General features: G+C 29.2%; 2 protein-coding genes across 2 annotated transcripts; both read right to left on the minus strand.

The window, feature by feature from the left end:
- Window positions 1-268: 268 nt before the first annotated feature.
- LOC101505409 (probable inactive receptor kinase At5g58300) lies at window positions 269-3,106 on the minus strand. The gene is made up of 2 exons (XM_004492527.4): window positions 1,565-3,106; window positions 269-1,099 (listed from the first exon to the last, which is right to left on the minus strand). Exons 1-2 carry the CDS (start codon window positions 2,826-2,828, stop codon window positions 528-530), a joined length of 1,836 nt encoding a protein of 611 aa, XP_004492584.1. The 5' UTR covers window positions 2,829-3,106; the 3' UTR covers window positions 269-527.
- Window positions 3,107-7,000: 3,894 nt separating this feature from the next.
- Window positions 7,001-11,237, minus strand: LOC101505745 (uncharacterized). The gene is made up of 5 exons (XM_004492528.4): window positions 10,677-11,237; window positions 10,228-10,336; window positions 9,735-9,852; window positions 8,241-9,206; window positions 7,001-7,719 (listed from the first exon to the last, which is right to left on the minus strand). Exons 1-5 carry the CDS (start codon window positions 10,849-10,851, stop codon window positions 7,339-7,341), a joined length of 1,749 nt encoding a protein of 582 aa, XP_004492585.1. The 5' UTR covers window positions 10,852-11,237; the 3' UTR covers window positions 7,001-7,338.
- Between the last annotated feature and the right edge of the window lie 8,692 nt (window positions 11,238-19,929).

A 19,929-nucleotide genomic window follows, 5' to 3' on the forward strand; every position in this document is an offset into this window, starting at 1 on the left:
AAGTGTGCTGAAAACTGACTTGTGAGTATTATAAACTATTTTCATAAACTCTAAAGTATTTACATAAGTGTTTATGTTATAAGTTCAAATAAACTGTAAATAAGCTATTTCAAGCACACATTTGATAGATGGTGACTAGCCTGTGCAATGTCCTGTGATCTAATCATTCATTTTGGTGATTGGTGTACCGGCCATAAGTCTTGTGATGACAAGCTTTTTGATGAAATGCAAAATTTTCCCACTTCTGTGTTTATATAGCTGAGGGAGCAGTAAAATAAATAGTCTTTTCTCCATTAATACCATCAAAATAAGATTATACTTTGTTTAAAAAATTTGATCTATTTCTAGTATGGTTTTTACACGTTAGAGTTAAAGCTATCATGTGAAGGTAAAAAGAAAATGGCAAGATGATTAAGTATAGGTGTTTTTCTTTTGATGGTAAGACCTCAAATCAATCTCGAATAGGCACTAATCAAACATGGCAACGAATTTACTTTGAACTTGTTCTCTATGAATGGTATCTGGTACTAATAAATGGATGCTCTGATGTCTTCAATCATCTTAACTACTTCCTCCATTGAAGGCCTTGTGTCAGGCATCACTGCTACACATGCCATTGCCAGTTGCAACATCTGCACCAGTTCTTCTTCAATGTTTGGATATCTCATTAGCTCAAGATCAAACACTTCAGCAGTCCATTCCTCTCTAACAACAGATTGAACCCATTTTGGAAGATCAACCACATCATCATGTCCTGAATACTGAGCTGGCGTTTTCCCAGTCAGCATCTCAAGAAGAAGAACGCCAAAGCTGTATACATCGGATTTTTGTGTGGATTTTCTGCTCTCGTTCACCTCCGGTGCTTGGTAACCCGGAGGACTTTTGGGGGAGACACATAAACTTGTTAGAGGTGTTAGTCCGAAATCTGATATGCTGCCTTGAAGATCTATTGAGAGAAGCACATTGGATGATTTTATATTGCCATGGACAAGTTTCCTTCCATTGGCTGAGTGGATATGAGCAATGCCCTTAGCAGCTCCTGCCATGATCTTCAATCTGGAATCCCAATCTAGTGGAGTTCGTCCCATTTCACTTGATCCTATCATCATGTTTCACATGACATAGTAAGAAAATGAAACAACCAGCAAACGCAATGCAAAATACCATCTCTAACCATACATAATAAAATGCTTAAATGTACTTTGGTTCTCTAGGTATTATGATTGTGCAATTTTGCTCTCTAGGTTCTAATTGTGTGGATTGGATTCTCTAGGTATCTCAATTGTTACAATCAAATCATTTGTCCATTGTTTTTAATGTCAGGAGTCTGCATGACTAAGAGACATTAGGAGCCTGCGTGATTGAGAGACATTGTCACAAACTCCTAATGTTAAAAATTTGACAATTAATAGATGGATCTGATTGCGACAGTTGGAATATGTGGAGGACCTAATTTGCACAATCAAAATCACAATGTTGATAACATATATTGATTTCTATGACATTGACATCCTTGAATCTTGTGTAATACAAGAAAAAGTTCAAAATGAGAGTAATTACTTACCATGCAATAACTTGGAAAAGCTTCCAGTTGTGAAGTAGTCATAAACCATTAATTTTTCATCCTTGGAATAATAGTAAGCAAGAGGGCGAACTACATTTGGGTGGTGATCAAGCCTTTGGACAATCTCCATTTGCTGTTCAAATTCTCTTTTCACCACTGCCACTTCTTTTAATCTCTTAACAACCAATATTGTCCCTTCTTCCAAAATGGCTTTATAAGTTGTTCCACAACTTCCCTTCCCAAGTACTTCAGCTGAGGCTCTCAACAAATCATCAAGATCAAAATTATAACAACAACCTTCAAAAAACATTAACCTGTTTCTCTCATTTGTTTGCACACCACTTCCAAATTCCTCCATAATAAGCTTCTCCCCTTTCTCTTTAGGTGTAACATTTTGTTCACCCACTTTTTTCTTGAAACAACAGAATACTACTATAACAACAGGAATCAACATCACTGCTAAAACTCCCAAAGCAATAGCAACTTTTGTCCATGTATTCAGCTTCTTGTTTGAGATATCACTTGGTACTTTTTGTGACACTATTAGTGGAGACAAAATAGGAGTAGAAGAAGCTAAAGAAAATTGTTTCAAAGGTGCACCACATAACATCAAATTCCCTTTAAATGAGGATGCATGAAACTTATGAAACCCTGAAGGAATTGAACCATTCAGATAGTTAAAGCTCAAATTCAAACTCTTAAGGTTAGGAAGATCAACAACATTAGGAATAGGTCCTATGAGAGAGTTATTTTGTAGGTCTAGTCCTATTAGAAATGTCAAGCTTTGGATTATGCTTGGAATTTTTCCAGTGAAAGAGTTATATGACAAATCAAGAAACATAAGATGAGGTGGCAAATTATCAGGAATATGACCTGAAAAGTTGTTATGTTGAAGATATAAAAATCTTAAAGAAGGAAGGGAAAATATGTCACTTGGAAGGTTTCCACTCAAAGTGTTAGACCTGAGACTGAGACCGACGAGACCATGTAACTTACCAATGGTGTTTTCCGGGAGAGAACCGCGCAATCCAATGCCCGGTAGCCTCACAGAACAAACATGAGAACCATCAGGACTACATGAAATTCCCACCCAAGAAGTGCATATTGAGGTACTAAAACTCCAATTGACTTTTTCACCATGATGAACTGCATCAATAAAATCAAGAAGTGCTTGCTTTTCTGAATTTAAATCAGCTTTAGTTTGAGGTAACACAAGTAGTAGTAACAAAATTTGTATAGTGACAGAGTAGGATTGTGGCATCATCAAGTTGTTTTGTTCAGACTATGAAAATCTCCACTTGTTTCCCTAACAAATTTAGTTAAATGTATGTAACATGTTAATTTGTGATTTTATTGATGTGTCAAGAAAAGTTATTTTTGTTAAAGTAGTGTGATTGGTGGTGGTAACGGCCAAGAGGTAGGAAGCAAGGACAAGCTTTAACGGCATATCTTCAGGAACACGCCACACACAAAACTATAGAGAAAGAAAAGCTTGTTAATTAAAAAAAGCACTATAGTATAGTACTATTATATAGTTAGTTACCATACTATGATATAGCTATCATGTGAAATTATGATAAGATTTTAGTAATTTTATTTTTCTTGTTTATGATTTAGGAGGCAGGCATTCAACGTTCAAGTCAGCTTATATACTATACTCACCTTAAACTACACGCCTTCATATACTAAATCAATTAACCTTAAATGATTTTTATTATTTATTTTTAAATGAATCTTTGTTGTGCACATATACAATATACAATTTATATTTTAGAGGAGTAATGTGTCTTTGATTGGCTAAATATGTCCAACCAATTGTATACAATCTTTTTAGACAACTATCAATTTTCTTATATTAATTTCAATGTATTTGGAATTATTCAGAAAAAATATTATAATTTTGATACTCTGTTAACTAAGGGATAAGAGAAAATTTCAAAATGGATGATTATATACATGTGTACATAATTTTTGCACTATCAATTAATAATATTTTTCGGATCATTATTATAAATGTTTGATTATATTAATCATAACTATTACTAATTTATAAAGTTATCATATGATTGATTTGTGATTTTTTGAATGAAACTTATTTGTGACTGCAGATCTCGATGGAAGGTAAAGTATGGGTTTCGTTGCTGTTTCCCATTTTCTACGAATTCGTCACTGCAAAATTTGATTTGGTTGTGCACAATTTTAAGAAAAATATCAGCCGCTTTGATTTTAATAATAAAATGAACTTTATTTATTTAAATATTTTTATTAATTATAATTTATGTTGTAGTAAAATAAATAATTTGAGACAAGAAAAATAACAGATGAAATAATTATTGTAACATATAGCATTTTGAATTTATTCCACCTTTTTTTAAAATGATTGTCGTATTAAACTATTTTATACATATTAAGAAGAAAATATAATAAATGAAAAAGAAAGAATAATAATTTTACCTAAGTATTCTATAAATCTTTGATTAATTATAATTATCATAAATACAAAATTGAAAAATAATAAATTAAAAATAATACATATAATATTAATTAAATAATATAATTGATAAATAAAAAATTAAAATTGCACTGAAACTAAAAACGGTAATTATTTTAAAACACATTGAGTAATTGTTATGCGTAAAATATTGTATACATGTATTTAATTACTATTATTATTATTATTATTATTATTATTATTATTATTATTATTATTATTTAGTTAAGTTTATCTACAATTTTTGCTAATATTTTGATTAAAAAAATGGTTAAATTTTTGCCAATTTATTACGATATAACATAATCTTTTTTATTAAAAAGTTGTCGTTGAACAATTGGTGTTTAATCAATGCTTGTCAATAAAATAAGTGAAGGTAACGATCCACATAAAAAGTTAATTTCTTTTAAAATTTAATTGTAATTATAATCGTTAATTTTTTAATTTTAATTTGAGATAAATTAAATATGAATTTTTAAATATCATATATTAAAGTTAAAAATCTTTAAAATATGAACTTAAATATTAACTTTTAAACTCAATTCTAGCGATTTTTTTTTTATAAGAACGAAAAATTTATTTAATTCACATATTTAATTATACTCATATAGACAATACATATCATACTATAAATTGCCATGTTATTTTTAATCTTAATGTTGGATCTAATTTTAGAAATTTTAAAAATAAAATAATCAAAATTACAAAATTAAAAATATTAAGATTAAAACTCAAAAATTAATAAAATAAAGAAACTAAAATTATAATTAAACATTTTTTTATAAAACAAAAAACTATTAAAACTGTCCAAAGGGTGTTGTTGTTTAGTGTTGACGTGATTAAGTGATGTTTACTCAGTACTTTGAATGAGTGTGACACAACAGTTTCTATGTTGTGCTTTCAGTTGTAACTTTAAATTGGATTTTTCTTCCCTTTTTTTATGTGCTTTGGAATTTGAAAACCAAGTTGTGAATTAAATGGGAAATAGGGGTGGTATTATTAGTGAGCAATTTGTGAATTATATGGTTTTGATATGGTAGCATTGCCTTATTGAAGTGAAAATGATGTGTATATTAAGGTCTTATCCCTTCCAGTCAAAGGAAAAAAAGGTCTTGTCCCACCCTAGAAAGGACCACAACTAAAGTCTAAGCCTGCAAACATTTGTTTTACAATCTTTGTGGTCCATATATTTGTTTGAACGGAAGACTTGCCCTTATGTAGTGTTGCTAGATGTTGATATTTCATTTACTTAAGATACAATTAAGAGGCAGTGAAATTGTTGTTCAATTGAGTGCTCAATTTTAACTTACAAAGAAGACAAGTCTACAAGACAAATAAATACTCAAGTCAATGCACAAAGTTTGTAGTGTTTTATACATGTTGAGGTAGTCCATACATAATAGTAATATAAGCTTATAAATGATATATGATATTTATTACAATGCCTTTCATGCTATGAAATATCTATTTGACATAAATATAAACATCTAACACTTTTATTAAAACCGTGTTTTATATTATTTTTTCTCTTTTCTCAAATTATTTTTTTCCCTCCTCGAGATTCACATTCATTAATACATAGTATCGAGATATGATTATCAATTTTGATGTGTTTAAAGTTCAAACAACAAAATTATTTTTATAATAATGATTTAGAAGATAAACCATCATTTTAGTCGATGGAAATACATGACACTGTCATTTTTGTATCCAGTTTAACAAAAAATTTAAATTAATCTTCGAATCATTAAAATAATATTTGAAAGATGCAATTTGATATTATAAAAGTCTCTGAAATATATAATTTACTATTAAAATAGTTTGTGAATATTACAATGTCATATACTAAACTGATTGACATTTTGATGATTTGATGATTAATTTGGATTTTTTTTCTGAACTAGGGACCAAAATGACATTGTTCTATATTTTCATGATCTAAAACGATGGTTTACCCAAATTCTCTTATATTCTACCCAAATTAATCTACATTTTGATAATCAATTTTGGGCCTCTTAGCTTTCCCGTTTTTTTTTTACTCATTTGGGCCTCCTAACTAAGAACTCAAAAACAAAAAGAAACAATTAATTTTTTATCCTATTTAAAAGGTAATTACTTTTTACACTCCTCATTTTGCTAGAATTATCTTCATTATTATTTTTTTAATTTGTTATCTCTATCTCTCTACCCTCAGATCTGTTTTTTTTTTTTTTTTTTAATTTATAAATATACAAAAAGATGTCTTGGGACTATCAATTTCAACAAAATTTACGATAAAATTTACGTAGTTACATCTAATTTACAAGTTGAAAAAGTTCAAACTTGAATCTAAGTAACAACAAATGGAAGCGAAAGATATAATCAACCGTATGTGCCAACGCAAATTGATCAGTCTCCCTTTAGAAACATCTAAATTATTAGACAAATACGATTTACTAAAAATATTGTATATGGACATTACTTTTGTGCATTCAAACTCATGTGTTACTTGCAACAACAATTATTTTCATGGTACATGTTTGACTATAATATAAAGATGTATATTAAATATTTAGTATACTTCCAAAAAGATTAAAAAGTTGTAAAATATTTAGATAAATGTTTTTTGAAAGAATATAAAGAAAAACATTGAGTAAAAAGCACTAAAAACTAGATGAGAAAATTACACTAGTCTCTCCTAAGAGAAACTTGAACTACAGTCCCATAAATTGCTCAAAATTAGTTGCCATTGATATTGAAAGCAATCAAGAAAGAAGTTTGTTTACTAGATGTATTGTTCAAAGTCATTCAATGTCATTTAAAGATGTATCTATTTTTGTTAAAATGGACTAAAATGTAATTTACATATCAGGGTAGAGAAGTGTAGATTTTAACAAAAATAAAAGAGGACATGAGTATAATTCAAGCATTTCTTAGAGAAGGAAGAGTAATTATCAAATGTGAAATGCAACTAAACTGAACCATAGTGTTCATTGCCAAGGGGAAAATATACACTCAACCATATTGTTTGCACAAAACATCACATTCCTGAAAATCATGTAATCTTTTTCTTTCCTGCATTATTTGTATGTATAAGATAAAAGTCAAATCCACTGATTTCTCTGCATATTGCACAAAACATATAATCTCTGCATATTGCAGAAAACATATAATGCATCTTTACTTTTTTTTTCATTTGGAGCTTTATAAGTTGAAATATCCCATCCTTCCAATAAAAAAATGAGATAAGAATAAGAACATAAATAGCATGTTACAAATGCATCAAGTAGAACCTTTATAGATGCTATAAGAGGCCAAAAGGCTCAGGCAGGTTCTCAAATCCATTATCAAATAAAGAGCTTTGATCACATTTATCATCAACACTATGCAGCCAGCTTGTATTCTTCAAATCTTCTTTAAGCAAAAGAGCGTCATAACGAGAACTTTCATAGATGTCGATATCACTCAGTTTTGCTGAGTATTGTCTTTCATCTATCTCTCTTCCTTTTATCATATTCCTATTGATACCATTTCCCACATCGAAACTAGCTCCATTGTTTTTGTTTAGCAGGTTTCCATTTGGAGCACGATGAGACTGGCTCTTGGGAGTGGAATTTCGAATACTTTGCGGGAAGAGTGTAGTGCTCGATAGTGCACGAAGATTTCCAGAGCCGTTCTTTATATCCTGTTAAACAGAAAAGTCATGGTAAATCAGGTTTGGGAGATAGAACAAACATGCACGAAACATGCATCTTCTTGAAGTGAGATTCAGCGACGAAAAGAATGCTTTTTGTTGACAAGAAATATGATGAGCCTAATAGCAAATTACCCCCTTTGTTCTTGATCTTTAATCTTTTAAAGTTTTGACACCAATATTAAGAACAATAATTTAGAAAAGTATGGACTCATTTACCCTTAATTTATTTAGCCAAAAAAAATCATTTAATGCATGCTTTTAGTTTCTGTAAGGGTACAGAGGGAAAATCTACTTATTATGAGACCGGTCTAATTTATGAAGTATCACAAGGTGAATGATGAAACATAGCATTAATGACATAGATTGCTGCATCATTTGGGGCATGATTTTCATTTAAATTAGATTGCTGATGTAAAGCTTCAACCTAATCTGAAACTGCTGAATGTTGAGACTTGAGAGTCTAATAAAAAAAAAATTATTGTTAATCTTGCAGCAGTAAGTATACAAACCATGTGCTTGATAGCCACATCCAAGGATTTCTTCGAGATACTCCTCCCAAATCCAGAGTTGTCGGTTGCAGTGGTTGAGGGTGAGGCCTTAACCGTTTTCCTTGCAACTACCTCGGGAGCATGTGAAACTTTCCTAGACTCAGGAACATGATCAGCATGATGGCCATTGGTATTGGCAAAGCCACGATTTCTACTGGGAGGTTCTGTTGATCTCCCCCTACTAACAATAGGAGATGAATGTCGCCTTGGCATATTAACTGAGGCTTGAGTTTCAGAACTATTTCCTTTCAAAGTTCCAGCACCAGGACGGGACCTGCCTGCGGAGACTGGCCTATCAGGTAATGTTGTTCTAAGGTTCGGCGGTGTTTCAAGGGGAAAATCGGGTGGAACAACAGGCTGTGGTGGGGGCCGGATTCGTGGACTTGGTGAGCTTGGCCGTGATGTTGGTGCCGAACTACGTCCATTCAATGAAACACGTCCAGCTGAAGTTGATGAACTTGTTGTAGGCGAAGGAGATAGAGATGGTAATGAACTCCTACGAGTGGGAGTAGAAGGTCGGGATAACGACCGAGTTGATGGTGCAGATGGGGAATGTAAGTTTGCAGGAACCTGAGGCCTAGAACTAGGAGTGGATGGCCTTGAGCTTTGTGATGTTGGTCTATGTTTGTCAGCAACGGAGCTGGTGGAAACCGAACGTACTCTTGAGGGTGTTGAGGACCTTGATGCTGTTGGACGGGAGGTAGGAGTGGAAGGCCTTGCTGAAGATGTCGTACGGGTTACGGGGGAAGATGGCCTAATGTAAGATGAAACTGAGGCTGAGCTTGTGTTAAGGATATTTGTGGAGGAGGGTCTGTTTGAAGAATAGTTGTTGTACTGTGAGTGTGTAGTGGAGACCGAAGAGCGAGTCACTGAACTGCTTCTTGCTGGTTTAGAGTGATTGTTGCTCTCAGATTGTGACACCGAAAGCTGAAACAAACATGATCGAAAATTAGTTCTCCGAGTGATCAATATGCTCAAATTTCAGTTAAACAGACTGCGGTTAAAGTAAGAATAAACCTTCAATTTGGTCCCTAAACTATCATTCTTTCTTCTATTTGATCCCTAGACTATAAAAACATAACAAATAGTCTAACAATTTTCAATCTATCAAGTTAGTCCTTCGGTTACCTTAAAAAATAGAAGAGAGTGATAGTTCAAAGACTAATTTGATTGACCTAGAATAGTATTTATAACATTTATATAGTTTAACGATCAAATAAGAGAGGATAATAATTCATTGACTAAATTAAAGGTTTACACATTAAAGTAATCAAAGCTACTAACTGGTGAGTTGCCGTAGGCATATTGATTAACGAAACCAACTTAGGAAACAAAACATACATTCATTTTCACCGTCAAACCCTCATCAGAACAAATATGTAAGCATGAATACCGGCAACATATACCGATTTTTTTCTACAGAGGATAGATATAAACTATGAGGACCACACATACCCTTGAGGCCTTAGTGGTAGAAGTTGATCTACTCATACTTCTTCTTGGAGGCGCCAAGGTTGGCTGGGATTCACCTTCTGATGTTGGAAAAACAGGGGTCCCCGGGGGAGTGAGAAGCCTAATAGCATAAAACAGTAATTATAGTTACAAACTAGGCAACCAATAGTAATTTTACTTCATCATGCACACGCACGATAATTTATATAACTTGAACTATTTAGAGCAGCATTTCCTCACTACAATTCAAATAGTAACCCAGCAACTAAAATATTGTAATCAAAATGTAATTGATTTGGTTAAGAGTTCCACAATAAAAAATTTATCTGCAATTAATTCCAGATCTAGGAATGATCTGAAATGATATAAACCAATAATAATGTACATAAAAACATTAACATCTATTTGATTCCCTCATTCTTATTTAGGCCATCTTCAACCTACTAAGACAGATCATGATGAAGTTAATGTAAATGTAGCATGCATACATACATACCAATCATAATCATGCTTTCCACCTTCTGCAGATGACAACAGATCCTCAATCCCATTTCTAGCCGCCGGTTTCGCCGTTCCAACTGAGAGTCTCCCCAGTTTCACAGAAACTGAATCCACAAATACCAATCACAATTACCATTACTATCACTTAACTTCATAAAATAAAAATATATAAACAAAACAAAAATTGCAGAAATCATAGCCTAATTAGGAAACATAGCTTAAAATTTAATGACATCATAAAATAAAATAAAAAACAATATTGACAATCAAGTAATTTCTTAATGAATAGCAATTATCCACAATCTATAATTATAATTATTAAATAAAAAAAAGGTAGTTTTGTATTTAATTGACATAACCAGACATGACATCCTTTTCATAACTAAGAAACAAAAAGACGTATTTGGAGAAATAAAGAAAGAGATAAAAGGGGTAGTGAAGCACCATCAGAAGAGTCATCTGAAGAAGGTAGAGAGAGAGAAGGACGATTGTTGGAGAAGAGATCAAGAGTATCATCATGGTTGTTGGAAATTCCATTAACATTATTAAAGGTGTTGCTTCGTCGGTGATGATTAAGGGATCCATACAAGGAGTCTCTTCCATTCCTACCATTCATCATAATTGGTTGGTTGATCTAGAACAGTAAGTGGTTTAGTTGAAAGTGTTGTGAAGTGAAGTTTGCAATGCAATGGTTATGGTTATGGCTATTGCTATTGAATGATGTTTTTTTTAGATCTGCACATGGTTGCTTTGCTTGGTTATGTTTTCTTTCTTCTAAGATCATGTTTGATTATTGTTATTTGTTTTTGTTTTTGTTGAGGTGGGAGTGTCAGAAACAATTAAAAATGTTGAGAATTGAGATAGATAGATAGATAGATGCATTCATATCGATTTTATTTAGTGGTAAAAACATACATATTATTTGTATAATCCAAGAAAATAAATGTTACCACATGGTTTTATTTCTCACGGTCATGGCCCACTTTCTCACTTCCTTCCTTCCCCATACATCTTAGATCTTTCTTTCTTTCTTTCCCACACTTGCTACTTTTTTTACAAATCAAAATATAATATGTGACCCATTGGCACATGGCTTGTGAATGTGAATGTGAATGTGATTGTGATGTGATTCAACCTTCTTTTCTATTTCTTCTCTTTTTATATTGTTATATTTTTTTTTTAAATCAAAGATTTTAATGCTAAGTAAACTTGATTTTAAGATCATTAGTTCATTTAAAATAAACTTTGATATCATCTATAAATTTGAATTGAATTTATATTCAAAGTTTGACTCTCCATTACTCCATAGTAAGTAAATTTAAGTTCTAGAAACATGTATTGTGACTATAAACTAATTTAATGGGAGTCAACTATTTTTACCAAACAATAATATATACGTAATATGAATTTTAATGTAAATTTAGTTTGCACAGATTATTTATTTATTTTCTTACCAAACAATGGAGATTTTAAATTCTTTTTTAATTCAATAAGTTTTACGTACTACATTTAAATGTTTATTTTGGATACAATGAAACATAATAATAAAAAATAAACTCGAAGATCTAATACTTAAGTTGCTCCATCAATATTTATGATTATAATTTCCATATCAAGATCATGGTTTGGCCAAGAGATCAAACACAATTTTTATAGGAATTTGTACACAAACAAAGAAGGTTTGAGACATGTTCAGGATAGTAATCATACGTTCTGAAGCACTGTATCAATGGGTAATGATCAAATTTTTGTGTAAAGTTTATTTACTTTTAGTTTGTGATTATTAAATTGTTTTATTTAATATTCTTTTTTTAAATTGAATATTTGTCATAGACTACATTTTTATACTTCGTAAGGTCAAATCGCTAGATTAAACGTATAAACCAGTATAATTAAAGTATAAATATAAACATTTACTAAATATTAATTCTCTCACTAACTAAATGTGTTTTTCATAAATTTATAACATTTTTTATATTTCATTTGTCAAGCAGTATTTGAGTTTGGAGGGTATTATTTTTTTCTATAATTATTTTAATTGAAAAAAAATAAATAATATTATTTAATATTTAAAAAATTTATCAAATACTTCAAATATTCAACTATTAACTATAAACAAATATAATTCAACTATTATGAGCTATAAATAGTTTATTTGTTCAGGTTTATCTATTACCAGTTAACTTGATATACATTTGACTGGTGTGTTAATGCAATTTTATGTTTACAAAGTTTATAATTGACTTATGTACTTTTCTCTTGTCATCAATAACCTCTCATACATTTTAAAAGGTATGATCTAATCTTAAAAATTATACTTTTAATAAATTAAAAGTGTAATTTTAATAATTAAAAAAATATAACTTTTTAGTCTTTATAAAAATTATCAACTTTTAAGTTTATAATATTTTTTATTCACTTTAAATTCAATTTTAATTAAAAAATTGATATTTTTAATCTCTAAAAAAACTCTTGTAAAATCAAAATATTAACTGAATTTTTTTATAAAAAAACTATGAAATAAAAAGCTTATTTAACTAAAAAAGAATTTCCAGAAGCACGTGGACATCACCTAGTTGTAATGAGTTAGAATATGTCCACATTAATTTCATTTGCTTATTTTTTTTTTTAAAAAAAAATTATCAAATACCTTGGCTGTTTTTATCAAACAAAGATTAAAGTGAAGTGATATTTTATTTTTCTAAAATAAAAAAAAAAATGAAAAACATAAATGAAAAAGGCCCTAATCTTTTTGCTAATTGTGTCTCTTTTGCTCATGTTAAAATTAGCATACACTAAAACTAATCCCTATTAAACTTAGGATTTAATGGGTGTATTTGGCCACACATAATCTTTATAGGTTAAGAAAATAAAAACACTTATTTTCTTCTTGAATTATTATTATCGAATATGTTCCTCAACTATAAGTTTTTTTATACAAGAAAAATTATATTAATAGGAGTATAAAGGATTCTCTAAACCTAAAATATTATGCGGTTATTTTTAAAAATTCAATTGCTCGACAGATAATAAATATAAATACATAAATGTACAATAAAAGAATACATAATTGAAGTTAGAATTTACTATCACTTTGTATGTCTATCATATATGATATTAATTATATATATATGACTCTAAAAGTCATATTTAATATATGAATGGATAGTGAGGAATAATGAATTATGATAGATAACAAATTATAGTAGTTGCAAAAATCTTTAACATGAATTAGTTGAACTAAAAGTAATATAAAACACACAACTATTATTATTATTATTATTATTATTATTATTATTATTATTATTATTTTGTATAAATCACACAATTATTTTATCTAATATTGAAATGAGTTGAGTTTTTTATTATACATCTGAGCAGTGTGTTAACCTAATGTCATGTTTACAAAGTTTAGTCATATTACTGGTGTGTTAATAATCCAAACTCATGTTTACAAAATTTGTAATTAATCTATGTATCCTTCTCTTGTAATCAATTAGTATCTTTAATACTCTGCATTAATTTCATTTGCTTATTAAAATAAATAAAAAAGCTTATAATATTTTCTGTTGCTTTTCATCAAACAAAGACTAAAGTGAAAGTGATATTTTTTATTTATATTTCAAAATAAAAATTAAAAGTAGAAAATAAAAAAGACCCTAATCAATTTACACTTTATTATATTGTTTGTTTCTGCTTCCATGTTAGCTTGCACTGGTCAATGCTTGAGAGGAGAATCTTGTAATGCAAATACTAAAGATTGACAATTCCATGTTACCGCAACACCAACATTACACATGGTGGCCACTCAATGCATTCTATATCACTCCTCACCAATTTTCTATAGGAGGATTTAGAAAATTATCCAATGTTTTTATGTTAATATTTAATTTAATTAATATTTTTCTTTATTAATATCTTAATGTTTTTCTTATAAATTTAGCAAAAATAAAAAAATTAATTGAAAAGTTTTGAATACTTTTTTATTATAAAATGATAAATCATTTAAACAAGCTAATTTTTCAAAATGTCATTATTATCTTAGTGTCAATGGAATAGTACATTATCATCTTAAAAGAAGTATTATTTTGTTGTTGGAATTTTTTTGTTAACCGATCATAATAGGACATGTGATATCATTACAATTTTTTTTTTTTTACATGAACGGTTTTTTTTAAGAGTCAGAATATATAGGTATACAATTTTAACTTTTTTTAAGAGCCAAAATATATAAAAATTGGCATAAACTATAAGACTAATTAATTCATTATAGTTCGACTATATATTTTTTTTTCCTGTTATTATGTGATTTTGTCACGTTAGTGTAATTTTGTTTTGTTCGTTGTCTACATCATTGTTTTGATTTTCTGTTTTATTGTAATATTAGTTAGTTCAAATTGACATTAACTTCAATTAAATGTATTAAATAAATGACTTTAATACTGTCAATATTCAACTCTCGGATATATGAATATTTTAAATATTTCAATTTTATCATATTTATAAGGATTATGTTGATTTATGTTATTAACTTTGATATTATAATTTTTTGTAGATTTATCGTTTTTCGATTTTAACAACTTTAAATTATATTGATTTTGATCAATTTAAATAAATGAATGTTATTTTTTAATAAAAAAAATTAATTGTAATTTGACTGAAAAATGTTCAAAAAGTAATAGTTAAAAATAGCACACATTTAGTGAAAAACCGTCCTTGACTTTTGTTTTTTAAGTTAAAGGATTTAATTACGATTTGTATAATTGGTTCTTGTAACCTGCTCCTTAATTTACCTTTACTTTTTCCGAAATATTACTGGTATGAATCTTTTATAATTAAGGTGCATTTTAAGAGACGTTGCAACTAACCCTGACTCTAAGGCACGGTACCAACCTAATCATCTCGATCTTTCGACCCTTTATCAATAAATGCAATAAATTATATGAATTATTTCATATTGATGTGGACATTAAGTGAATAGTGACATATAATATTGATTGACATATAACAATTCAGGTCATTGTTGACTAACATTTCTTTAATATAGTCACTTAATTGAAAAAAAGTAAAATAGTTCGATATCTAATTATAATTTTTTTTAACTTAAAGATTTATTTAAAAATCTTAAATAGTTATGGGAACTACATTTAATTAAACATATATTACAAATCAAATATAAACATAAGATTTGATAGATATCTTTCGATTTAAAAAAGTATCTTATTTAGACGCATATAATCTTATAGGATAAGAAAATAAAAACACTTTTTTTTTCTTTATTCATCAAAGAAAGGTGTTTTAGGGTCATTTTTTACCCAAAATCATTCATTTGAATGTTATCTCTATTTTTATTTAAATAATATTTTAATATAAATTAAATTTTCTTTCATATTTTATAAGTGATTTCGTCGTCTAAACACAATGTTGTTTTATCTTTTATCTTAACGCGGTGTTGTTTCATTTTTCGTCTTATTGTAGTATTCGTTTGATTCATATTGAAATTTTAACTTCGATTCATCATAAATTTAATCAATGATTTTGACATTTTCAACGTTACATATTTAAAAGCATGAATATTATAAATACTTTAAGTTTGTCATATTTGTAGACATATCATCGTTTTATACTATTAATATAGATGTTATGAATTTGATCATAAATTTATCCTTTTTAATTTTAACGACTTTGAATTTATATTGTTTCAATCAATGTACTCTACCAATTTTGATGAATAAATATATTTTTTCAATAACAAAAATTAGTATAAATATTTATTACACTATCAACTAATAATAATATAATAGTCGTAAAAGATTGTGATAATAAAAAAAGATTATCTTTAATTTTAACTCTCTTAAATATCCCATGTAAAATGATCTATTATTGGTTGACAACTACACTACCTACTTTGTTTTACCGGACAATTACACTAGCTGTGCTTTAAAATAAAATTCACCAACTTAAGGGGTAAACCATGTATAAGGGGTAAACCATGTATATAATAACGGTGGTGAATAGATGGATTGAACAAAATTTGATTTGAATCGTTATAGATTATGATGTAGAATGGACCTAGATTTGTAGCTGGAGAAGATTGGTGCCACAACAATGACTAGTGATTGCTCTTTGGTGGATGTATGCACATGTATACACTTCGACGATTAAGTCAATTTGTATTTGAGAGTGAGGTTTTAGAGTTAGAAAATTGTATCCTTTTATAAGATACATTCTGATGAGATCTTAGCATGCTCTCCCTTTACAAGAATAATTTATTTTTTAATAGAATAAAAAGAACCAAATTAATTTTGGTTGAAAATGTTATTTTCATAGGCAATAAATTGCATGTTTTGTTTTGACTATATTTGGAGCTCTAGATGTTCGATTGACGTGACATTTGATTTGTTCAAAAATTTAGAGAATTATCTAAAATTTATCTTTTAGACTCTAGAGCAAAATCAACATCTTTCATGGTAGAAAGTGAGCTTAAATTGACGATGTGATTATGATTAGTGGAATTAAGTTTTTTATTGTGTTAATTTAAATTAAAATAAATAATGGGTTGATTCATGAGAAATGAATGGTACTCAAGTGGAGTACAAAAAGGATGTAGAAATACTTTATTGATGTAGAAGAATTAACTATTGATTTATCTTGTTGAAGGTGGCTATCTAGTTTATTATGTTACTATTGTAACCATGTTTTCATTAATTTTAGACAATATAATTAATGCAACCACTAGATAAGACAATTAGTGCAATAAATAGGAATTCATTCATCTTCTCTGTATAAGTAAGAGTGTGGCACCATTCTATTTCTATCTTCTCCTTCTTTGTTATTTTCTTCTTGTTACAACTTTCATATTTTTCAATAATTCAAAATATATGCACGTAGAATTACAAATCATGCATTTGGGTAGTGATCACCTTCTGTGATTTTTAGATGAGAGTTATTAGAGTTATAAGTTGTATGATTTGTGATTTCAAGTACATGTCAATGATGATGAACGATAACCATTGCCATTGTATAATTGTGATTGTGATATGAAGATCATGATTTCCCCTAAGTGGTTTTGGGATGAGGTCTAGGTGAGTTCTAATGGTCACCAACCTCATATTCCTTTGGTTATGATGTTGTGCCTTAGTTTTGAGATATGTCATGTTCATATTTGAGTTGAATCAGATTGGACCTAAGTTTAAGCCATAATAATGCCCCTAAGTCGTCAATTGTCGAGAGTTAATGGGCGACTTGAGTTTGGGAAGACTTGATATGTTAGATTGTTTTCGACCAAAATTTGTATGCATGTGCCACATTACCTTGGCAAATGATGCAATAAGTCATTGTTACTTGATTTTGACATTTGTTTTCCCTATTTAATGACACGTGGGGCTCTTGTGAGGGCTTTTAAGTATCCTATATCTATTTCAAGTTTGTAGGCCACATTGTCAAAAAAGGTTTATGACCATTGTATGAAAATGTCTTATAATTTGGGACTATAAATTAGAGGAAAATTTTATATTTCCCTTTATTTGCTTATTTTGATCTTCATTTTTCCTAAACCTTTGTGTGGTTCTAAATTATTTCTATGGTTCTTTCATCTTCATTATTTAGATAACTCGTTGGAGTCTTCCAAAGACATTTTAAAGAACTTCGTTGCATTTTAAGGTAATTTTCTTTTGTTATGTTTTTTTAGTATTTTCCATCATTTCCTTTTAATGAAGTTTTTATTGTCTCAAATGTTGTTACGGGTTGAGGGTGTTAAAGTAGAAATATCAATCACGAGAAAATGAGGTTTGAATTGTGATTCCTTTTTAAAATTTAATTCCCGTACTTAACTTTAATTAACTCAAGAACAATCTTGGTTGAAATAAGTTAACCTCTAAAAAATTATGAATGCGTTAATTTAAATGAAACAGTCCAGTTTATAAACAAGTGAAATGTGATTAGTGAGTGCAAAATAAAATAGTCCAGTTTATCACACAATGATGTATCTTGGTTCACCAAATGCAAGATACGTCCAGTCCTCACAATCTATGAGATTTTCCACTAATGTGCTCACCACCAGAACATTCTACCTTGAACTATCTTTCCTTTTCACATTTTGATCAATTACAATATTCACCTTTCAGCCTTTAAAGGAATTTCTACAGTCACCTTTCAGTTCAAAAATGATTTTTACAAGTACCTTTCAAACAAGAAATAATGTTTACAACACACTCAATCTAACTTAAGCGATAGACTTAAGTTACAAAATGATATGTATGATAAAATTGTTTGGGATCTACACAGTTCTTAACTCTTGTTGGAGAGTGACTAACAACAAGAAGTAAGATGATCCACGAATATAGTGAGAGAATTGAAGTTATGCTTGAGACAAGAGCTTTGCTACTTGAGCTTAAATGATAAAGTGTAGATTGATAACTTTGGAAACTCTTGCATTTGTATTCTGATTAATATCTCTTTTATAGATGATAAAAAACTTGAATATTCAATGAAAACTGAATATAGTCGTTGGCCTTTAATGCCAGGTGTTAATCTTACTTTCTTCAATTTTCATTTTCTATGTTGCAACTATCTAGAACGTTCTTCATAAACTCATAACTGTATGTATTGGTCTGAAGGTAATGTGACAGATAATGAGTGTAAGCTGTCAAGGGACCATGTAAGGTCAGAAGCATGTGCATATGTCATGTCAACAATGTTTTTTGCAGTTGAGTGTCATGTGCATATGTGTACTTTAGTATTTTGTACTTGCTTCCAACTAACCAATCTGGAGATCAGTATGGATGAGTTTTTTTTGCAAGTATACCTTCACTATTTGACTTCTGGAGTTTTGTTTACTTTTGGGTAACCCATGTGAAAATAATAGTAATCCAGGATAGGCTTTTAGTGATCTCAAAACTGATTCATTTGTCTCTTGTCTTTAAACAAGACAACCATAATGTACTAGAATGTTCTGCAATCATTATGTCATCAATTTGGTTTAGTCACTCATTTGAGGAATCTTCCAAATCATTTTATATTTCATAAAAGTGTATTCTTATCTTGACTTGTACAAGAGATTGGTCCAGATTTTTTTATGAAATCAACTTTGATACTTAAAAATGACCATGTGATCTTGCATGAATATATATACTTCAACATATCATGAATTAACTTTGGTTTTGATTTTCTGTCTGAATAAATACACTCAAAAATACATGTTAATAATTAATAAGATCATAATCACAATTAAATGTATAATAAAATGTTTGATTGTCTTCAAAATATTAATTTAGAGATTTTGCGTCAACAATCTCTCCCTTTTTTAAGATGACAAACATGTTAATTAGATTTCGATTTGATAAACATGATAATAATCAAAGTATTTTTGTTAAAAAACCCCCCCCTCAATTTTAGCATCAAGTATCACATTTTTTTAAATTGCAAAGATGAAATGCACATACAGTTTGAACCACAATATTATGTTTCCTTCATTAATCAAAAGACGTTACAATCAGAATGATATTGCATATAAATATTTCAAAAGAAAATATTAAAAGACAAAAATTAAAAGAGAAATATATAAAAAGTGTTTCAAAAATACTTGTCTAACAAAGTAGAGGGAGTACCCAAAAAATCTAACAAAGTCTCATTTTCATAACATTCTAGAATAAAAAGGAGGCAACGCAGATGAAGGGCATAATGATTCCAAAGGACC

The sequence above is a fragment of the Cicer arietinum genome, chromosome 3, assembly GCF_000331145.2.
Source record: "Cicer arietinum cultivar CDC Frontier isolate Library 1 chromosome 3, Cicar.CDCFrontier_v2.0, whole genome shotgun sequence".
In the NCBI taxonomy this organism is placed as follows: Eukaryota; Viridiplantae; Streptophyta; class Magnoliopsida; order Fabales; family Fabaceae; genus Cicer; species Cicer arietinum.

What these genes read in the sequence shown, in the direction of transcription:
- LOC101505745 (XM_004492528.4), bottom strand. Translation starts at nt 10,851, where the DNA reads ATGATGAATGGTAGGAATGGAAGAGACTCCTTGTATGGATCCCTTAAT. An exon ending in TTCAGATGACTCTTCTGATG is followed by an intron (nt 10,337 to 10,676) that starts GTGCTTCACTAC and finishes TTGTGGATTCAG; the next exon opens with TTTCTGTGAAACTGGGGAGA. An exon ending in CTACCACTAAGGCCTCAAGG is followed by an intron (nt 9,207 to 9,734) that starts GTATGTGTGGTC and finishes TGTTTGTTTCAG; the next exon opens with CTTTCGGTGTCACAATCTGA.
- LOC101505409 (XM_004492527.4), bottom strand. Translation starts at nt 2,828, where the DNA reads ATGATGCCACAATCCTACTCTGTCACTATACAAATTTTGTTACTACTA. An exon ending in CTTTTCCAAGTTATTGCATG is followed by an intron (nt 1,100 to 1,564) that starts GTAAGTAATTAC and finishes ACATGATGATAG; the next exon opens with GATCAAGTGAAATGGGACGA.